The following is a 17019-nucleotide window of genomic DNA, read 5'->3' on the forward strand; positions in this document are numbered from 1 at the left end:
AAAACAACGTCATTTTAGTGTTAAATGAATTATTAGAACTTGCACATTCACCATGCATTGCTTATGGCCTCACCTGACTTCACATATTACATCAGTCATTGCATGTTTTGTGTTATAATTTATAACATCCCTAATGACATCTGAAATGACATCGTTAATGTCCTTACTGTCAAAACACTGCAATTCATAATATTGTTAAATGATGTTCTTAGAACTTGCACATTCACCATGCACTGCTTATGTCCTCTCATATGGCTTCACATATTACATCCGTCATTACATGTTCTGTGATATCTTTGATAAAATCACTGTTGGCATCTGAAATGACATCATTAATGACTCATAACTTGCACATTCTTCATGCATTGCTTATGACCTCATATCACTTCACATATTACATCAGTCATGACATGTTCTGTGATATCATTGATAACATCACTGATGCCATCTGATGTTTTTACCCCAATATGTACCCCAAAATAGGGCTATGTAGCTGCACAACCTTTTACCTACTTTTGTCCTACCTTGCCGTACATAACGGTTCTGGCGCTGACCTTTTACCTAGTTATGTGCTGAATAAATGTTGTGTGGTTTTCTTGGAAAACTAGCCTCATTTATTATGCATGAAGATTCTTAGTATCATATCTTAATCCCCTGTCTAGGACATGCACAGCAGGATGACCATCTTCTGTATAATAACTGTACAAAAGTCACCTCTAGCAACTTTCTTGGACAACAGGCCCATAGCACCATTACACATCTTGGTAGAACCCCTGAGGGTACCCTTCGGGTAGAAAAGAACCACATCTTCACTGGTCAATCAGAGGAGAAAGCTTCCTCGCTGACACAAGATGTTGAGGTCCTGCACGCAGCTTCAGCATACAGTGGTTTGACATCCCTTGCAGGGTTTCCAACTCAAGACCAGGACAGAGTCCTTCATTGTCTCCCATCAGGTAATGGGGTTGGCTCTTTCCTAGTGGATTCTAGGCTTTTACACCCACATCCACTTAGGTACACTTAGGTAGGGTTAGCATCTTAGGAGCACGCCTTATTACTATCACGTTCATATGCCTGCATATATTCACTGTTTTAGCACCATGGTAGAACTCTACCTTTTTTTTTGTCAAACTTGTTTTTATTAAGTTTTACAGAACATCAATGAACAAGCATGGCAGTGCATCTTATCTTTGCATTCGGATATCGCTATCAGCAGTCTATTACCATATACAGATTCTGTTCGGTTCTCATCTCATGTAGTTATTTCTTCAGGTATTACCTAGGAACCTTCATTACTAGTTGATACAACAAATGGAAAGAATAACAAATACAAATCATCTGTAGCGTCAGTCATTTCCTCCTCTCATATCCCTCCCCTTTCCCAGATCCTCTCCTTGTGAAGTGTAGATGTATTATTTCTCTCTTTTTTGAGGTACAGGGACAGGGGGGTGTAAAGAAGAGCTATAACCAGGACGGAGGGAGAAAATAATTCCTGGCGGGGCAAAATTAGCAACCTCGAATAGACAGAGTCTTCGGGATCCGGTGCAACTAATCTGATCCTGGAGTGGGTTCATACGTTCATTGTGGCTCTGATTAAAACTGGAACAGGTGCAGTGCTGATAAATAGTTGTCCCGCAGGCCTAGCAACATTAACTCTGGGGAGTCTGGTATGGGATAGCCTAATTTCTCTTTAATTTGAGCCAGGATTTCTGACCCAAAGGCTCGAATTGACGAGCAGTCCCACCGTATATGGTGGAAGTCGTCCAAGAGGCCACAACCCCTCCAGCAAAGGTCTGATGTGTTGGGGAATATTTTTTTCAGTTTCTCAGGATACAGCTACCAGTCATACATAATCTTGTAGTGGGCTTTGCGTTGACTGAGGGAGTGACAGTGGCGTTTTGTATCTTTCCAGAGGACTTTCTACTGAGTGTCTATGATATCCTGGCTTAATGTGCGTTACCAGAATTCCAGATATCGTGGGTTTCTAGATGGTAGTGTGTGCAGCAGCAGGCAGTAAAAGAAGGAGATGGCCCCTTTCATTGAGCTGGCACCTTTCACGTAGCGCTCTAAGGTCGTGAGCTCTCTAGTCCCCCCTTATCTCAACTCAGGTTGTAGGACCCAGTGACATAATTGAAGATCGCGAAAGTGTTCTGTGTTGGGTAGGCTGAAGTCCCTTTGGCAATGTGCGAATGCTAGAATGTCCCAGCTGTTAAATATGTCACTCGTCAAAGGAGCCTGGCTGTAGTGCTGGTGGGAAAGCAGGGTTGTAGTGAATGGGAGATAAATGAGAGGGGAACATGGTCCATTCTGTCTGCCTCAATATGTCATCCCATACTTTAAGCGTTGTTTTAGTGAGCGTACTAATGTATGCATTTGCTGGTCGGTCCACCTTTGGTTCCCATAGTAAATCCCATATTACTCTACCCGCAATCGCTCGGTCCATATGTAGCCAGTGTTTATCTGACTCACATTGGGACTAGTCAACCAGGACCCGAAGTTGGGCTGCTTTGTATTAGAAGTTCAGGTTGGGCATCGTCAAGCCACCCTCATCTGTAGGTTTTCTAAGAAGACTAAAGGGAAGCCTTGGTCTTTTATTCTGCCCTATGAATTTCTTAAGAGTATCTGGACCCCACACAAGAAGTCTCTTTCGAGTTCTATGGGCAGTCTCTGAAACAGATGAAGTAATTTTGGTAGGAGTACCATCTTGATGGCATGTATTCTGCCCAATCAGGAAAGGTAAAGGGGTGCCCATCTCCTTAGGTCAGGCCTTAGCTGGCGTAGGAGTGGAGGGTAGTTAGCTGCAAATAACCCTGAGATTTTAGGGGTCCATTTTATTCCCAGATATGTTAAGTCTTTCTTGGCCCCTGGAAGGAGGCTGAAGCCACCAGGTCTCCAATCTCCACCTCCAGTAGTGTTAGGTTAAGGAGAAAGGATTTATCTAGATTGATGTAGAATCCCGCTACCTCCTCGAAGCTTCCCAATTCTTCCCGGAGTGTTGTTATAGATTGTTGTGGGTCCGATATTGTTAATAAGATATCGTTGGCGAACAGTGAGATTTTATGTTCGTTGGCACAAAATTGAATTCCCTTAAGTCCTCAATTTTCTCTGAATCGTGCGGCTAACGGTTCAATGCTAAGCGCAAAAAGGAGTGGGGATAGGGGCAGCCCTGCCTCGTTCCCCGTTCCAGAAGGAAGGGGTCAGAGTCTACTCTGTTTACTAAAACTCTTGTGCTGGGGGCTGCAAAATTGGCCTTCATCAAATTAATAAACGTCTCACAGAAGCTGAATCTTTGGAGGGTCTGAAAGAGAAAGCGCCAGTCTACTCGGTCAAACGCCTTCTAGGCATCCAAGCTGAGAAGAACTGCGGGAATCTATTGCTTGTTTGTTTTTTCTATTAGGTGAATCACTCTGCGCACATTATCATGAGTCTGTCTACCCTTGATACATCCTGATTGGTCCGGGTGTTTCAGCCCTGACATAACATTTTCCAGGCGGGTACCTAAATATTTTGAGTATAATTTAGCGTCTCGGTTAAGAAGTGTTATGGGACTGCACGATCCACATTGCCTTGGGTCCTTTCCTTGCTTGGGAATCACAGTAAGAAGAGCTTCACTCATAGTGAGTGTTGTTTGTTTAGTAGTCACTATGTGATTAAAAAAGGCGGCCAGATGGGGAATTAGTTCAGTACTGAAAGTTTTGTAGAATTGTGTTGTCAGGCCATCAGGGCCAGGAGATTTGTGTAGTTTTAGACACCTGATCGCTCTCTGTACTTCTTCCTCTGTGATAGGTTCCCCTAGCTCTTCGTTCTGAATCAGTGTGACCTGAGAACTCTACCTTTTATTCACTCTGTTGGTGCTTGTAACCTTTTACATATGTTTCTGTCTAAAGATTGTTGCAGCAAACATGTTTTACACTAGAATGACGCTGGGTCAATAAATGCCTCTTGAAAACTTTCCCATCGTTTATCGTTATTAAATCTCATAATTAATCCAAGTCCTGCCCCAGTGCTGGTACTTGTGGTTTCTCAGGCATTGTAAGGAGTTACTATTATCAGCGCGGCGGTGATGTTCAGAACCTCCCTGAGCCACTTGGGGAAGAACTTTTCAATACTTCAAAGGGGCATTACAGCACCCACTGGGGTGTTAATTTGACTGAGGAACCACAAGTACCAGCATGCCTTCGGGCATCCCCCCACTGGGGCGGGACTTGGATTAATTATCAGGTGTCCCTCAGCACGGCCGCTTTGCTCATCTTTTAGTTGCCCGTGAACAAGGACACAAGCTGTTTGAAATGTGTTGGGCGGATGTACAAATAAGGGAGGAATCGTTGTTTTGCCGCTCAGACACCCTTCAATAAATGGTGTTTCAACTCCCTGGCAGTGGCGCCTCCTCATTGGGCGATTTTGTTGTTGGATATATATATATAAATACACACACACAGGCTCACACACTTACACACACAAAGGGCAGTTGTGCAGCTCAGTAAACTGCTCTGTTGCTGACATTATCTAAAGGCACTGTCATGCTTAATGACTAATTCGCTGGAGGAAAGAAAATCACCCTGAGACTTTTAATGCAAATTTCTCAACCCCACCCCAATCAGTATGTTTGAGTTTCAGAAGATGGATAAGAGTGCAAGGTGTCTGAGTTATTGAAGATGGCCAATTCGGGATGAGTGTTTTTAGGCAGGGATCATAAAATCTGTTTTCTTTGGAATTGGTAGTTTTTTGCCTTATCCCTAAGGTGCCAAGCTTCATCTATGAAGCAGCCTAAGTGTATGGTAGTTTCTCTTATACTCTCCAACAAGAGAAAAATCGTTGCTGATTTACTGTTACAAATGTTCTTTGGCTGTGGCCAATTGGTCCTGTCCCTCTCCTCTCCTTCCCTTTCATCCTCTGCATGAATCCTCTCTCTGAGCACAATCTACTCTGCCACGTGCACGTTTGACTATTTGCTATGTCAGTACATTTCCCACCACTCATTTACCAGATCACTCTCTCTTCTCCGTCTGCTGATAGTCATACCTATGCAACCTAACAATCCCTAATCTCCTCTAACTCATGTATAAATCCCACCAACCATGTGCTTGAGCTCACCTCCCCCAATGATTGCAACCAACCTCTATTACTTTAGTCCACCATAGCAAAACTGAAATGACTGCAAGGAATGGTTTGCTTCGAGTACACAAGATTAATCCCAATAACTAACAGTAACCAATAGCACTGAACTAACCATTAACCTTGGGTTCCGGAGCAGCATGCTGTCCATCGTAAAGCGTATATCAATGTCTCGTCAGGGGTAGTAAGAGCTATATAAATGCAATTACATTTACAATGTGTTCTAGTCAACAATACTAAGTGAATTAAGGATTCTGATCAGTAGCCACAGGATATGTAGGTAGCTATAGAAGTTTGGAGTCTTCAAGCCTGAAGTTAGTTTAGTAAAAAGAGTTTTGCCTTGTGCTATGCGAAGAAGCCTTTTCTCTAGTAGCTTGTTAGTTATAGACACGTCTCTGGCACTATTTGATTCAAAGCCTCAAAGTTTGGGCCAGATTATGCTCTTCCAAGATTCTAAGCTTATGTTGGGTAAAAGCACTCTCTGCTCTTGACAGCCCTGCTCAGCAGGTACCTATTTCGCTTTTTACTGATATTGGTTGTAGATGTTCGATCCAGTAAGTGCTTCATTTTAATTTTAGGAGGACCTAAGATGTTCCGACCAGAAAATATTTTTTAGAATGAATTGCTTCCTTCCATGCATGGTCTACCAAATGGCTTTGAACACTAAATTGGGTAGAAGAGGGGGATGTGTGCATCTAATTATTTAATCATGGCATATCCTAGATCTTTTTAAACCCCAAGCAGTGTTAAAGATTGTGAGATTCCAAATGTTTTTTCCAAGTTCTCCTTTCAAGATAGCCAGTCACTGATAGTTTGACTGCGGCACCCCAGATTTCAGCACCATAGCTTCCGATTTTGGCGTGCACCACCATGTGCAAGGTTTTTGGATTCACTTTGTCATGACTTCTGGAAAATGTATTGTACCTTTGGACATTCCTCATTCCTTAGTTAGGCTGCTCTCCAGATGAGATTACCAATATATATTGGTCTGTGTCACTCCAGGATATTCGAATACATTTGTGTTCAGTTGTTTGATTATATATGGTCACTGGTCTTCTCTGAGCCCTCTTCGATTTAGGACCCCAGGCAACAACCATAGATTTTTAGGGCTTTCTCATAGAAAGTTATAATAACAGTTCTTTCCCATGGTGATCTTTATATTATGCTTACAAGAATAGCCTTTGAAAGCTTCCAAAACTTCTGAGTATATGTAGTTTATGTACAGGTTGAACAGAAATGGGAGAATAGACCCCTGCTTCACCCCTCTATATCTAGTGAACTTTTTTGTCCTTGAGCAATTTAGACCTATCCTGACTTGGGCATTGGAATCCTTGTCGGGGCAGTTTAGGCCTATCCTGACTTGGGCATCGGAGTCCTTGTAAGAGCAGTTTCGGCCTATCCTGACTTGGGCATTGGAGTACTTGTAAGAGCAGTTTAGGCCTATCCTGACTTGAGCATCGGAGTCCTTGTAAGGGCAGATCAGGCCTATCCTGACTTGGGCATCGGAGTCCTTGTAAGAGCAGGTTAGGCCTATCCTGACTTTGGCATCGGAGTCCTTGTAAGGGTAGAACAGGCCTATCCTCACTTGGGCATCGGAGTCCTTGTAAGAGCAGGTCAGGCCTATCCTGACTTGGGCATCGGAGTCCTTGTAAGAGAAGTTCAGGCCCATCCTGACTTGGGCATCGGAGTCCTTGTAAGAGAAGTTCAGGCCCATCCTGACTTGGGCATCGGAGTCCTTGTAAGAGAAGTTCAGGCCCATCCTGACTTGGGCATCGGAGTCCTTGTAAGAGAAGTTCAGGCCCATCCTGACTTGGGCATCGGAGTCCTTGTAAGAGAAGTTCAGGCCTATCCTGACTTGAGCATTTGAGTCCTTGTAAGAGAAGTTCAGGCCCATCCTGACTTGGGCATCGGAGTCCTTGTAAGGGTAGAACAGGCCTATCCTCACTTGGGCATCGGAGTCCTTGTAAGAGCAGGTCAGGCCTATCCTGACTTGGGCATCGGAGTCCTTGTAAGAGAAGTTCAGGCCTATCTTGACTTGGGCATCGGAGTCCTTGTAAGAGCAGTTCAGGCCTTTCCTGACTTGGGCATCGGAGTCCTTGTAAGAGAAGTTCAGGCCTATCCTGACTTGGGCATCAGAGTCCTTGTAAGAGAAGTTCAGGCCCATCCTGACTTGGGCATCGGAGTCCTTGTAAGAGAAGTTCAGGCCTATCCTGACTTGGGCATTTGAGTCCTTGTAAGGGCCATCACAAATTCTCAGTGGATGCGAGGTGAAACTCATGCTTTTCACTAATTCTCAGTGAATGCGAGGTGATACTCATGCTTTTCAGTCTGTTCGGAAGTAGCTGGCAATTGACCATGTTTAAGGCTTGAGAGAAATCTATGAATGCAGATGACCCTAATTCACAAACATTATGTCATGCCCAAAGACAATGGAAAATAATCCAGGGGTAAGACATCATCCCGGGGAATATGAGTGTTGAACCTTCTGACTTATGCAATGAAAGAAGGCAAACACAAGTCATATCATGCTCCTTGCCCGCATGCATTTTACAAGTGAGGCACTTTACAGGTAAGCACTTTTCTAAATGTTCAAATCATTTTATTACGTTGAGCTTGATGTAGGGAGGAAACTCCATTCAACAGCTCCCAGTTGAGAATGAATAAGGGAACTGAGGTCCAGGAAACTGAAATGATTTGTTTTGGATCAAACAACTAGTCCTTACATGACCAAGAGTTTTTCTGTTTCTGTGGCAGATGTGCAAGGAGTCGCCATCATCCATAGACAAGCATCAAACCTCCTCCAGTTCACCCCAGGTAACACAAGATTACTCACAGCAGAGTTTGTAACTTCTGCCTTTGTAGGCCTGGGAGAGCTGTGCAACCTACCTTAGCTAGGAGGAATTCAAGTACATTTGTCTGAACCTCAAATACTGTGTGTTGTGGTCATGAAAGGAGGCTCAAGGACCACTTTGCCAAGCATTTGTGATTGGTGATTCAAGTCAATCCAACTTTCTTTTTGGTACAGATAGGGGTGGCGGAGTTGGAGCTAGGGTGCTGGGGGTATATGGGAGTAACTTTAGTACTCCGTGCACATTGTACCAATGGGCCTCCAACATTCCATTTGAGTGAAACACTCAACTTGTTTTAGGGACTGTGATGGATGAGAGGGGTGTTGCGGAAGTTTGCACCATTTATAAGGTACTAAGAAGAGATATGCTAAATCCCATGAAATGTATGTTTAAAGTTAGGGCCCTAGCGGAGCAAAAATGGCGTTTGTGACTTTAATGTATGGATTCAGTGCACAAGGACAACGCTTGCAGCTTTTGTCCGTAGATTCAGTGCAGTAGGAGAGTGAATGTGACTTCAATGTGTAGATTCATTACTGTAAGAGTGACTGATCCTTCGACCTAGGATTTAGTACACCAGAGCAATGAATGGAACTTCTTTGTATTGATTCAATGCAATGCAACAGTGCTTGTGACAACAATGTACAGATTTTAGAGCAGTAGCCAGGACTTAAAAGCCTAGGATCAGTGGATCTCTCAGGTCAGAATCTCTCAGGTCAGAAGTTCCCCTTACAGTAACAGTGCAGTAAAGCGAAGCCGAACACTACATAGATGTAAAGCAGTGTGACAGTGTCTGGGATTCCTGTATGGAATCTGTACAGTGTGGCTGCAGCTGACTCTCACGCCCATAAAGAGTGCTTCAAGGAAGGGCATGAAGTGTATGGAATCAGAGCACCAGGACAGTATCCGAGACTGCACCGTAGAGAGTCAATGCTGCAAGGCAGTGACAGAGACATCCCTGTAAATAATCAGTGAAGCAGGAGGGTGTCTGAGACTGCACAATCGGTGCAGTAGGGCAGTGACAGAGTATGTATGCCCCTGCACAGCAGACTGTATGAATCAGAGCATCAGGGCAGTTCCTGATCTTCCGCTGTGTATAATTACCAAAGCAGGGCAGTAACCGAGACTGCATGCATAAGTGTAGGAGGTCAGTCCCCCATACTCCACTGTAAAGCATTAGCACAGCAGTAACTGAGATTACATGCATCAGCGCAGCAGGGCACTCGCTGAGACTACATGCATCAAGCCCGGCAGGGCACTCGCTGAGACTACATGCATCAGCACAACAGGGCACTCGCTGAGACTATGCATCAGTGCAGCAAGGCACTCGCTGAGACTACATGCATCAAGCCCGGCAGGGCACTCGCTGAGACTACATGCATCAGCACAACAGGGCACTCGCTGAGACTATGCATCAGTGCAGCAAGGCACTCGCTGAGACTACATGCATCAAGCCCGGCAGGGCACTCGCTGAGACTACATGCATCAGCGCAGCAGGGCAACGGCAGAGACTGAATGTGTCATTGCAATAGGGCAGTGACTGAGACTTCATGCATCAGTGCAGTAGGGTAGAGACTGATACTGTATGCAGCAAGGCAGTGGCTGAGACTGTATGTATCAGTGCATTAGATTTTGGCTGCATGCATATGCACAGAAGGGTATTTATTGGCTGAGACAGCAGGCATCATCACAGCAGGGAAATAACTGAGACTGCATGCATCTGCACACCAGGGCAGTATCAGAGACTGAATGCATTAGCATAGCAGGGCAGTATCTGAAACAGCATGCACAGTGACTAAGACTGCATGCATCATCACAACAGGACAGTAACAGGGCTTGCATGCATCAGCAGGGCAATGACTGATTCTGCATGCATCAACGCAGCAGAGTAGTAGCTAAGACTGTATGAAGCAGGGTAGTTAGTGAGGCTGCATGAATCAGCACACCAGGGCAGTGACTGAGACTGTAACCATCGGCTGTGGTTGAAACTGCATGCAGCAGCAGCTCAGCAGGGCAGTAAAAGACTGCATGCATCAGCACAGCAGGGAAGTGACTATGACTATATGCAGCAAGGCAGTAACTGAAACTGCATGCATCAGTGCAGCAGGGTAGTGACTGTGATTGTATGCAGCTGCAGTGACTGAGGCTATATGCAGCAAGGCAGTAACTAAGACTGCATGCATCAGCTTAGCAGAGACGTGACTAACACTGTATATGCAGCAAGGCAGTAACTGAAACTTCATGCATTAGCACCCCAGGGCAGTAACTGAAACTTCATGCATTAGCACCACATGGCAGTAACTGAGACTGAATGCATTGGCACCACATGGCAGTAACTGAGACTGAATGCATTGGCACCACATGGCAGTAACTGAGACTGAATGCATTGGCACCACAGGGCAGTAACTGAGACTGAATGCATTGGCACCTCAGGGCAGTAACTGAGACTGCATGCATTAGCACCACAGGGCAGTAACTGAGACTTCATGCATTAGCACCCCAGGGCAGTAACTGAGATTGCATGCATCAGTGCAGCAGGGCAGTGACTGTGATTATATGCAGCTGCAGTGACGGAGGCTATATGCATATATAAGCACAGAAGGGCAACCACTGAGACTGCATACATCAGCACAGGAGGACAGTGTTTGAGTCTGCATGCATCTATTTAGCAGGGCAATGACTGATACTGTATGCAGCAGTGCAGAGACTGAGGTTGAATGCATCAGCATACCAGGACAGTATCTGAGACTGTAAGCATCGGCGCAGCATGGCACCAATTGAATCAGCACAGCAGGCAAGGGAGAGAGACTGTATATTTAAGGAGGCAGTGACTTAGACTATATTCATCACTCAGCATGGCATCACTAAAGCTGCATTCATTAATAGCAGGGCAGTATCTGAGTCTGTATGTATCAGTGCAGTAGGACAGTGATTGAGACTGTTTTCAATGCAGCATGGCAATGAATGAAACTGCATTCATCAGTGCAGCAGGGCAGTGACTAAGGCTGCTTACATTAAGGCATAGGACAGTGACTATATGCAGCAGGGTAATTAATTAGAGATTGCAATCATTAAGGCAGTAGGACAGTGACTGTATGCAGCAGGGTTGTGACTCAGACTGTATGTAGCAACGCAACAGGGCATTCACCGATACTGTTAGTACCAGGCAGTGATGGAGGCTGAGTGCAGCAGGGCAGTAACTGAGACTGTATTCACTGATGTAGCATGGCAATAAATGAAACTGTATTCATCAGTGCAGCAGGGCAGTAACTAAGACTGCATGCATTAAGGCAGTAGGACAGTGACTGTGACTGTATGCACCAGAGCAGTGACTGAGACTGCATGTATCGGGAAACAACCTTTACAACGCAAATATTACGACGAAGTACCATTACAACGCAACTTTTACCCTGCAGGTGCCATTACAACGCATTCCATAACAACGCATGGCATTACAACGTAGGTGCTATTACAACGCATGCCATTACAACGTAAGTATAGGTAAGGTAAGTATTTAGTTTTAGTATGGTTTTTTTTGTTTTAGTAATTAATTTATTTAAAATAATTATAACATTTTAAATACATTTATTATTTTTTTAAATTATTATTTTATTTTTCTAATGTATTTTTTATTTTTTATTTTTTACCCCTACACTATCCAGCACTTACCCTACTATTACACCCCCCTGGAGTTAGAATAGTAATTTTTACCCCTACACTTTCCAGCACTTACCCTACTATTACACCCCCCTGGAGTTAGGATAGTAATTTTTACCCCTACACTTTCCAGCACTTACCCTACTATTACACGCCCCTGGAGTTAGGATAGTAATTTTTACCCCTACACTATCCAGCACTTACCCTACTATTACACCCCCCCCTGGAGTTAGAATAGTAATTTTTACCCCTACACTATCAAGCACTTACCCTACTATTACGCACAAAAGGAGTTAAAATTATACATTTAAATATATTTTAAAAAATTGAACATTAATTACATTTATTTATTAAACAATTTTTTAATATAATTAATTTTAAATTAATATTATAAAAATTAAATACTTACCTATACTTACGTTGTAATGGCATGCGTTGTAATAGCACCTACGTTGTAATGCCATGCGTTGTTATGGAATGCGTTGTAATGGCACCTGCGGGGTAAAAGTTGTGTTGTGATGGCATGCGTTGTTAATGCATGCATTGTAACATCATACATCCCATGTATCAGTGCAGCAGGGCATTGACTGAGACTGTGTAAACCAGGGCAGTGACTGAGGCTGAGTGCAGCACAGAAGTGACTGAGACTGTGTACCAGGGCAGTGACTGAGGCTGAGTGCAGCACAGAAGTGACTGTGACTGAGACTGTGTACCAGGGCAGTGACTAAGGCTGAGTGCAGCACAGAAGTGACTGAGACTGTGTACCAGGGCAGTGACTAAGGCTGAGTGCAGCACAGCAGTGACTGAGACTGCATTCATCAGTGCAGCAGTGCAGTAACTGAGTCTGTATGCATCAGTGCAGCAGGGCAGTGACTAAGACTGCATGCATTAAGGCAGTAGGACATTACTATGATTATATGCAGCAGGTCAATGACTGAGACTATGCATCAGTGCAGCGGGGCATTCAATGGGACTGTGTGCACCAGGGCGGTGACTGAGACTGTATGCAGGGCAGCACGGCAGTGACTGAAACTGCATACATTAAGGCATAAGGACAGTTACTGTATGCAGTGGGGTAGTGACTCAGACTATAGGCAGCAAGGCAGTGACTAAGACTGCATACATCAACGCTGCAGGGCATTCACTGATACTGTGTGTACCAGGCAGGGACCGAGGGTGAGTGCAGCAGGGCAGTGAGTGAGACTGTGTGTACCAGGGCAGTGAATTAGACTACATGCATCAGAGCAGCAGGACATTCACTGATACTGTGTGTGCCAGGGCAGTGATCGAGGCTGAGTGCAGCAGGGCAGGGACTGAGTCTATATGCAGCAGCGCAGTGGCTGAGACTGTGTGTACCAGGGCAGTGACCGGGACTGAGTGCAGCAGGGCAGTGACTGACACTGCATGAATCCGTACAAGAGGTAAGTGGACTTCAGGTCCTGGCGTGGATGCTGCTGCAGTGCTGGAGATGAGAGCTGTCCCTTGAGTCATGACATTGTTAACAGTGTTACTGAAGACACGGGGAGGCACGCAGTGGGGAGGTGGTGGCATGAAGAGATCTCCAGAAAAAGAAGGTTTTAGATGGCACCGGGTCCATATGTACAACCCATTAAAAAGGGTGGTGGTATGTACAAACCCTATTTTGTGAGTCGTAATCAATTACTGCCTCGCAAATAGGGTTTCTGAGTCGCTATTAGGAGGGACAGTGCCAAGGGCATCCCTTTCTAATAGCGAGTTGCATTGTTTTGCGACCTAAACACTCGCAGTTTACCATCTACATCAAGTAAGTGGTAAGCAATCGAGAAGGGGTCCTTTGTTAATGGATGCAAAACTATTTTTTAAGAGCAGGCAGTGGTCCCAAGGACCACTGCCTACTCTTGAAAAATGAAACAGACAAGTTTCATTTTTCTTTTATAAATACATTCCTTTAAGTAAAACAGGCTGCATTAAAAAAAAAAAACTTTTTTATTTAAAAAGCAGTCGCAGAAATGGTGGTCTGCTGACCCCATCAGGCCACCATCCCTGTGAGTGCTGGCCATTCCCAATGGGTCGCAAATTGCACCTGACTCATCAACATTAATGAGGCAGGGCATTTGCAACCCTATAAGGAATCGCAAACAGTGTCTGAGACACTGTTGTACATTCCATTTTGCGTGTCGCAACACATCGCTTTTTGCGACTCACAAAATGGAATGGTCGTACTTCGGGCCCTAGGTCGCTGGGCAGAGGCGGGAGGAGGACGCTGGATCGGTTTTGGTTCACCTCTGGTTCTGGGATGGGGGGCAGTCATTAATAAAGGTGAACTTCACATATTGACCCCTGACCTACTTCTCCTCATTACGCAGGACGATTCCTTCCCGAACCAGACCTCGGAGGAGAGCGAGAACTGCGACAACAACACTGAAAAATTTGGTCTGAAAGGAGGGAGCTGCCACATGAAGTGTGATGTCCTGGTAAGTGTTTACAGGCTGCTTCTGTGTTAAAATGCAATACTCAGTGTCATGATAGTGACTGACTGAACGACTCTGCCTGAGGCAGACTGTGGGAGCGAGCAGCACCACTCTGTAGACTAAGGGACTTAAGTGAAAATAAGGTATCGCTCCAACCACACCACTTCCAGATAGTAAGTAAAATCTTTATTGTATGATTACCTAAAATCATTTACAAACTTCCAGATCTGACTCACAAACGTTTCGACAGTAAGTAAGAAATGTACTCAGATAGACTTACATCCACTTTTTGAGTGCATTGTTTGGGGTTCATGATTTTTTTTCCATTTCCATATGCTGAAATACACACGTGTTAATTTCCCCAGGCAGAGTGTCAATCTAAAATGCACTTGTCCATTTTCCCTTCCGGGGAAACCCTTTCTTCTACTCTCCTCCCAACTTGTGAGGGTGCAATCTCCCCACTTCAAGACCTGAAGACATATGTACGGTCTGGTGTTGACCTTGGCGAGAGGCCTTCTGTCTGTCATGGTGGCGAAGGACATTACATCTGCCGCCCTGGCCAGACTTTGCTTGCCATGTGTAGAGATCTCCAAGTCTCTGTGCCTTCAGAGAAACCACCACAGTGATTCTTCACCGCAAGTTTGGGACATGGGTGCTGCCTTCCAGGTGGCTGCGCACCATATTTTTTTGTTTTTCAAAAGCAAATTCCCACATCGGGAGTTTATTATTGAAAAATATAATGTAATGACCCCCACAATCTGAACATTTACTTAGGGTGTGGGTCTTTTTTTCTCAGCTCAGGGTTTTCCTGGCAGTGGCGGGCAGAAACAAAATGCATCTGTTTATCTGCTTCAAATAGGGCGACCAGTCTAATGACCTATGAACTGGTGTGTGTGTGAGTGTGTGTGTGTGTGTGTGTATATATATATCCACCAACGAATCTCTAAACCCACCTCCAGCTCAAAGGAACCAGCGAACGAAGGAGAACAGACCACGTAGGTACGGCAAGATGTTTCTTTTTATTGCCAAGTCTCACAAATGACGCGTTTCGGGCGCGAAAGCCCTTGATCACACAACAGTCACAGCAAACTTTTTCATTTTTAAATGCTTACAAGTGCACGCCCACCAACTTAGTCATGTGACCATGGAAAGTGAGGAAATACTTTGTGAACTCCATACATACAAATATATCTCTATGTGTATTTCTCGAATTGCTGAATACATCCATAAAAAATAGATATAAATATAGCAGCACTATTGGAAATATATACAATCACTGTTTAAATACAGATAAAACATGATCAGATGGATATAACTGTTTAAATACATATTGTTTTCTATTACCAATCATATTCTATTTTATATTTAAAACCAAACATATGGTTTTTATTCCTGTATAAATACAGACCATTTCTTCGTGCATATATATCCTTTGATGATCACTATTATTGAAAAATGTATTTGATATCTCTGGAGTTTATGTGCAAAATTTAGCAAAAACGTTTTGTAAAGTTGCTGTGCAAAAAACTGTGCAGAAAGCTGTGCAAATAGCTCATAGAATGTGCAAACCGCATGGTAAATAATATCCATCAATATCATGAACAACATTGAACCCAAATTTTTTGATAAAAATTGTAAAAAAATATAAATAACATTTTTAAACATTATCATAGCGGGAAAATATAGTAAAACATAAAAAAGGAGGAAAAAATACATATATACAAATTTACAACCTATCTGCTGTCCAACCTGTATGAAAAATAGTAGGCAATAAAACTCATCATAATAATTCATATCCTTTCTCAATAAACTCAATCCCCATGGCTAGCAAAAAAGATTTCTCCAAAAAAGGGGGGGAGAGAGAGAGAAAGAGGGAGAGAGACTTTTCATAAGACATCCAATAGACATCAGGGAACCTCAATGTCTATAGGAAATGATGCAACTCCTCAGTATTATTAAACTCATTAGGCCACTTGCTGTAAAATTCCAATCTCATCTTAGTTTCTAATTGATGCACCTGGCACTCACGATTACGACCCCTTCGTGGTTTGGGAATGGCTCCCACCACAAAATATGTTAGGCACGCCACATCGTTATTATGACATCTCTTAAAATGGCGTGCCACTGGGTAAGCCGAGTCCGAATACAGAATCGTTCGAAGATGCTGCAAAATCCTGACGTGCCCCTGTAGCTTGGTACTACCGACGTATCTCAATCCACAGGTGCACGTCAGGACATACACAGCATACTCCGTTCTGCAGTCATAACTGCCAGAAATTGCCACATCTTGAGTACTGAACGGGGTCCGAAAATGAGTAGTATTAATCCCAAACTTGCATGCTCTGCAGCTGGAACATTTTCGGAATCCTTGTGCCGGTTTAAGCCACATACTGCTGGAGATTGTTTCAGGACCATTTTTATCTAAAACTGTCCCCATATTTTTCGCTCTTCTGAAAGTTATGGTAGGGCCATCAGGCAGTCTAGAGCCAAGTATATTGTCAGTTAGAAGAATCGGCCAATTTTTCTTCACAATGGCACGGATCTTTTTCTCTTCATCACTGAAAGATTTTATTAATCTAGGGCCACTAATTTTAACAATCTCTCTCTCAGTGGCGTCTTCGGATTCTGACATTTCAACCCCAGACTCTCTATTGTTCAAAAGGCTTTCTCTAGATCTTGTTTCTGCTTTTTTGATTGCCTTTTGTAATAGCACCTCAGAATAACCACGTGCTCTTAATCTACCAATCATCTCACTGAGGCAACAGTTAAAATCCGACTCGGTACTACATATTCGTTTTAATCTTAAAACCTCTCCAAAAGGGATACTGGCAATTAGATGTTTGGGATGCAGGCTCGTGGCATGGAGAGTGGCGTTTCCAGCCACGGATTTCCTCAATAAAGTTGTCTCTATTCTTTCATTATGGATGTAAACTCTCACATCCAAAAATTCCACA

The 17019-nt window shown here is 43.9% G+C and overlaps 1 protein-coding gene across 7 annotated transcripts in view; it reads left to right on the forward strand.

The window, feature by feature from the left end:
* LOC144825617 (coiled-coil domain-containing protein 159-like) overlaps window positions 1-17019 on the forward strand; it is a 395593-nt gene that overhangs the window by 161454 nt on the left and 217120 nt on the right. For all 7 annotated transcript variants that reach the window (XR_013609480.1, XR_013609460.1, XR_013609486.1 and 4 more), the window contains 2 exons: window positions 7867-7926; window positions 13961-14068. Coding sequence is in view for 2 of the 7 variants with exons in the window: in XM_078684171.1 (XP_078540297.1) it covers window positions 7867-7926; window positions 13961-14068 (168 nt within the window). In the remaining 5 variants the exon portion in view is untranslated. The remainder of the gene's footprint in view (window positions 1-7866; window positions 7927-13960; window positions 14069-17019) is intronic.

This window comes from Lissotriton helveticus, chromosome 1_1 (genome assembly GCF_964261635.1).
Source record: "Lissotriton helveticus chromosome 1_1, aLisHel1.1, whole genome shotgun sequence".
NCBI lineage: Eukaryota > Metazoa > Chordata > Amphibia > Caudata > Salamandridae > Lissotriton > Lissotriton helveticus.